Here is a 5,802-nt window from a genome sequence, read left to right as displayed (position 1 = left end):
TGGATTTTTAATAATGAGGAATAATCAAAATGAAACTAAGATCAAATAAACAATGCATGTAAGACACCAAACCTAGAAGTTTATATACTATTGACACTAACAAAATGAGAATGCATATGAGAAACAACAAAACACTCAAGACAAGAGAATTTAAAGATCAGAACAAGGAAATCATCAAGAACAACTTGAAGATTAATGAAGACACGTGCATGAATGCAAGAAGAATAGAAACATGCAATTGACACCAAACTTAAAATGAGACACTAGACTCAACAAGAAACATAAAATATTTTTTAACTTAAAATGAGACACTAGACTCAAACAAGAAACATAAAATATTTTTGATTTTTATGACTTTTTAAATTTTTTTTGGATTTTTCAAAAATTATGTGGAAAAGAAAATAAAGAGATTCAAAATTTTTAATAAGAATTCCAGGAATCATGCAATGTTAGTCTAAAGCTTCAGTCTAAAGGAATTAGACATGGCTAGCCAAGCTTCAACAGGACATTGCATTCAAGAGCTAAATTGATGAGAATCAATCAGCTTTGGTGATGATAAGAACAACCTTGAAACACTAGAATTCATTCTTAAGAACTATGAAGAAAAATACCTAATCTAAGCAACAAGATGAACCGTCAGTTGTCCAAACTCAACAATCCCCGACAACGGCGCCAAAAACTTGGAGCACGAAATTGTGATCATCAATGGCGCCATCAACGTGGTACGCTCAATTGCAATCTCAACTATTTATCACAACTTCGCACAACTAACCAGCAAGTGCACTGGGTCGTCCAAGTAATAAACCTTACGCGAGTAAGGGTCGATCCCACGGAGATTGTTGGTATGAAGCAAGCTATGGTCATCTTGTAAATCTCAGTCAGGCAGATTCAAATGGTTGTGCACTACAAGAAAAATACCCATTCAGCCATACTTTTTTAAGCTACATTTGAAAAGCGTAGCCTATTCTATGAATAGGCTACGCTTTTCTCCGTGTTGCCTTTTTATAAGAGAAAAGGATACACAATTGTGGCATCATTTAAAAAGTGTAGCCTTAGGTATTATAGAAATCACTTATAAAGCGTAGCTGTAGGTTGATATCTATAGGTTCACTTTTCGTATCAAAGGAGACGCTTTTAGACGGTAGCCTATTTATTAAGTTTTGGGTGCATTTTAAAAGTGATGCCTAATGTATCTAGCGCAAAAAAATTTAACACAACTCACAAACACTTAGTAATTTTTTGTTTCCTTTTCACCAAATCACATACTACACTCTCTCCCTCACTTACCCTCTTTGCGTGGTGCCCTAACCTTGAATCAGAACCCATCTCACCTCTCTCTTCTCTCGTCACTCTGTCCCTCAAGCCCGTCGCCGGCTCCTCAAGCTTTGGTCGCCCCCTCAGGCTCGTCGCCGCTTAAGCTTTGGTCGCCCCCTCAAGCTCGTCGCCGCCTCAAGCTCTGTTCGCCCCCTCAAGCTTGTCACGGCCTCAAGCTCTGTCGCCGCCTTAAGCTCGTCGCCGCCTCAAGCTCACGTCGTCGCCTCAAGCTCGTCGCCGCCTCGAGCTCGCGTCGCCGCTTCAAGGTCATCGCTGCTCAAGCTCTGTCACGCTCTATCATAGTTCGTAAGCTCGCCTTCTTGCTTCGGCCATCAACGCTTCCTCGGCCCTGAGTCTGGGTTTAGGGTTTTAGCTTCGGCTCGGGTCTTCCATCAACGCTTGCTTCGTCTCTCTGCCTATGTGAGTTTCATCTTCAGCTCTTGCTTCGTCTTTCTGCTCAGGTGCATTTCAACTTCGGCCCTGTTGTTCCTCTTTCAATTTCATTGCTATAAATTATTAGTATATCTTAAATTTGTTATTGAAAGTTGAGTTTGTTGTTGAAATGATGATTTAGCTAATGTTAATTTGTTGTAAATGATATTTGAAGAATTGGAGTTTTTTTTGTTACTGCCTGAAAGTTATCATAATTTAAGTTCTTGTTGCTGCCTGAAAGTTATCATTGTTATCATAACTGAATTTATTGCTAGAACTCTAGAAGTAGAATTTGTTGTCAGCTGTAAGTTGAATTTGATGCTGAACATATCATAAATGTGGTTGTTGCTGGAAGTAGAATTTGTTGCTGGATAATTAAGCTGAGTTGAATTTGTTACTGATCCTTGTTGTTGTTGTGTTGAATTTGTTCTGATTAGGGGAGGTTCTGCGATTATTTGTTTTTTAATTAAGAAGCATAATGTTCTATTTTTAATTTGTTTTTGGTTTTGATGTTTCCCAATTATTCTTCATTATCAAGGGAAAAACTAATTGATTTATGGAGTAGTTTATTTTATTTGATTTTAATTTTTCCATTCTTTTTATTTGGTGGTGTTTCAAATGAGAAATTAGTTTGTTCTATGTTATGGTGGTTGAATTCGATGGACTTTTATTGGAACTCTGCTCACGGCATCTTCTCTCTTCTTTGCCGCAAGCGTCGCGTCGTCTACTCTCTTCTTCGTCGTGAGCGTCGCGTCTTGTCGTCTTCTTCTATGGACTTGTTCGTCTTCTCCACCGATGTAATAGTTTTGTTCATCATCTCTGCCAGCGCAACCTTACTTGCCGCTTTCTGCTCTGGCTCCCTTCGTCTCTGGTAAGCTTCTATTTTTCCTCTTCCCTTGTTTTTTGCCTGATTATATGTTGAATAGTGAAACATTACTTGTAATGCGGTGGTTTATGTATTGACTATACTCTTGTGTGAAACCATTTTGAGAAAATTGATTTCTAATGTTTTGTTTTGTTACTTATTTGTTTGATAAGAATATCCCTGGATCAAAGATGTAAAAAGTAATGCAGGTTATATTTTGTTTCTAATGTCTTCTTTTGATTCTTGTGTTTATGTTTTCTTTTTGGTATTTTTTATGAGCTTTGATTTATTTTTAGTGCCAATAGTCTTATATTTTTCAAGTTTTAAAATCTCAGTCGCGGTAAAGATTGACATCAGGGTAGGTTAAAAAGTGCAGTGGAGACAATACTTTCTTCCTCCTTGTTCTTTAAGTCCAGAACAAAAGTTTAGGCACTGCAAATTAGGTTTTGAAGGTATATAGTGACCTTATGGGATTTGTTTTTGGTGATGATCAATCACTTTAATTCTATATATGCTCACATGACTTCAATTCAGAAAATAAATCCAATAGAGATTGCATTGGAATTGGATATTAATGTTGCTTGTGTTGATAGAATTGCTTGCTTCGATGATATTTTTCTCTTAGTGCACATTATGGAGCATGAATTAATTGTTAAACACTTTTAGGTTGAATTCTAAGCTTGATTTAGTAGATCACTGCATGAAGCTTGGTCTGGGATTTAAAATCTTGACTTAAATTTATTTTTGTTTGCTTTTTTAGCAATGGTTATTGTTATCAGTGCAAGATGATGATTTTTAAGAGGAATGACTTGACTTTTACTGTGATATCACGTACTGCAATTTTGAAAAGGCTTTTGATGAAGTTATTTTTCCAAAGGGGGAACCTAATGCTGTTTCTATTAGTAAGAGAGATGTCAAGCTTTTACAGCCAGAGACATTCATTAATGATACTATCATTGACTTTTATATTAAGCATGATAATAGAAGTTATAATGTTGCTATTATTTTAATGAGTATGTACTACTTGTATTATTCAAAAATTGGTTTTCTCCCCCTTTCTTTGTCATTTCTACATGCATATGTGTTATCTCCGTATCTTATCAATTACCTAGGAAAGGAAGGAGGGCAAATCTTTGTAAGAGTGAGCAATATGTATGCCAGTGTTGTAATTTTTGCAACTTCAATAATATACTTTTTCAATAGCTTCTTCTTTCAGAAGCTTGCTGATTTAGACAGAGATCCATCAAGTGCTTGTGACGGTAAAGCAGCATTTCAACTTATTTATATATTTAATTGGCATCTTTTAGATGGTTGGGATTTTCTAGGTCCTGTCAGAGTTCTATGCATTCACTAAATTTTCTATGATATGCGACAAATTTGAGTTGAGTTGAGATTTAAGAATATGTGACTGCAATGGGAACTTATGCAGATTGAAGGGTACTGGGAATATAACAAGTTCTATGAAGAAGGAGTTTACAACTGTGCTGGGTGTGCAACTCCTCTTTACAAGTCTTCCACTAAATTTGACTCTGGTTATGGTTGGCCTGCTTTCTTTGAGGGTTTACTTGGTGCCATCAATCGCTCAGTGAGTTCTTTTTCTTATTCAATATTTGGATATTCATCTCTTTTCAAAGGAGAGGGGTTCAAGACACCCACTGATGAACGCCATTGTGTTAATAGTGTTTCCGTTAAGTTTATTCCAGCTAATTCTGCTGCTTAACCATTATGGCCTATGTGTTGAAAATTGAGAGAGCCTTGTGTTTCATTTCTCATTTGTTCTCCCATTTGATAGGTTGATGCTGAGAGAGCCTATCATCGAAATGCCCTTGTCATTCTAGAGAAACTGTATACTGAGGTTAGCCCTTGTAGCTTGAACTACAAAAATGAGAGTCAAGATTCAAGAACTATGTTTGAAGAGAGATTTTATACTTTTACCAGAACTTACCATTATATATATAGTTTCACTGTCTTTTTATTTAGTAGCTTTTGGGAGTGGATGCATGAGTAGATATTGCGAAATATGGTATGACGGTATGACCATCTTTTTCTTACTCCTTGTATTGCTATGCACTAGAGAGATTGTAACTAAAACTGGGTAAAAGAAAGTACTATCAGGTTAATGATCTCTATTTCTATAGTTATAATATTGGCTACTGAATTGGATAGACTAATTTTGTACAAACAGTTTTGTCAGGTTAATGATCTATGCAGTTATTATTTCTATTATTGCTATTGAAGCTTTTTCTGCTCAACTCATCAGGTAAAAAATTCTGGAACTTGTTCCATATGCAACCTATGCGTGACCAGAAGGTATAACTTATCATAATCAAGTGAAGAAGTTAGCTCTTTTAATATTTTGCCACACAAATTTTTTTTTGGATGGATAAGCACTTTTTTTTACTCGGTCCAACAGAGAGAAGTACAGTATTTTATTGGTGTTCAACTCGACGATACCCAACATGTGGAGCCTCTTCACAACTGCATCACAGAAAATACTGCAAAAGAAGGAGAACAACTGGTTTGGACTCTATTCAAGTGCTTCATTAATTTACCATATACTGAATCTCAAATAATTAAACTTTATTAACATCATTACACATTCAACTTGTGCCAAATATTGAAGTCTCCAAAACCTAAAAATGGTGACTTCCATTAAAATTTATGTAACCTTGGTTTTGTAGATCCTGGACAGTGGAGAACAGGTTTTGTAGATCCTTGATTTTGATGACAAATTTCTGCATGTTCACTATGGTAAGAAAAAGAATTGTTTGTTATTTTTTTGGTTTCTAATCTTAATTTTGTAATGTTTATAGTGCTGAAAAAAGATGAGACACTTTGCTACTATGTGCAAGAATGTAAAAAATAGGAAGTCTTGTGTCATCAAATTTTGTCACAAGTGCCTCTTAAATTCTTTTAGTAAAAGAATAAGTATATCTAGTATGCTTTTTAATTCTGGTTTATTTTCATATTATGCTAGGGAGGTGATGCTAATCTTATTAAGCAGATAGTCAAATATGTTCTGCAGATAAATAATTGCCCGTAGCGAATCCAAGGCTTGAGAGAGGAATCTTGTGAATTTTATTGAGAATTATTATATAAAAATTGATACATGTATAGTTGACTAATGACTTTTATTAGATGTATAAATATTCACAATTAATTTCATTCTAGTACTTTTGGATTATTATTAT

General features: G+C 35.3%; 1 protein-coding gene across 1 annotated transcript; it reads left to right on the top strand.

Annotated features, from left to right (window-relative positions):
* The first annotated feature begins 4,034 nt into the window (after window positions 1-4,034).
* Window positions 4,035-5,437, top strand: LOC107489962 (peptide methionine sulfoxide reductase B5). Its single transcript, XM_052262981.1, has 5 exons — window positions 4,035-4,298; window positions 4,404-4,466; window positions 4,872-4,921; window positions 5,025-5,129; window positions 5,293-5,437. Coding segments are annotated over exons 1-5 (483 nt in total). The 3' UTR covers window positions 5,294-5,437.
* The last annotated feature ends 365 nt before the right edge of the window (window positions 5,438-5,802 follow it).

Source organism: Arachis duranensis, chromosome 1 (genome assembly GCF_000817695.3).
Source record: "Arachis duranensis cultivar V14167 chromosome 1, aradu.V14167.gnm2.J7QH, whole genome shotgun sequence".
In the NCBI taxonomy this organism is placed as follows: domain Eukaryota; kingdom Viridiplantae; phylum Streptophyta; class Magnoliopsida; order Fabales; family Fabaceae; genus Arachis; species Arachis duranensis.
Note: the sequence above shows the minus strand (reverse complement) of the source record. Positions and strands in the feature narration are given on the sequence as shown.

Excerpts from the sequence above, each read along its gene's own strand:
- LOC107489962 (XM_052262981.1), top strand. The coding sequence starts at position 4,035 with ATGCAGATTGAAGGGTACTGGGAATATAACAAGTTCTATGAAGAAGGA. Across the intron at positions 4,299-4,403 it reads ATTGTGTTAATAGTGTTTCC|GTTGATGCTGAGAGAGCCTA; the intron begins GTTAAGTTTATT and ends CCCATTTGATAG. Across the intron at positions 4,922-5,024 it reads AACCTATGCGTGACCAGAAG|AGAGAAGTACAGTATTTTAT; the intron begins GTATAACTTATC and ends TCGGTCCAACAG.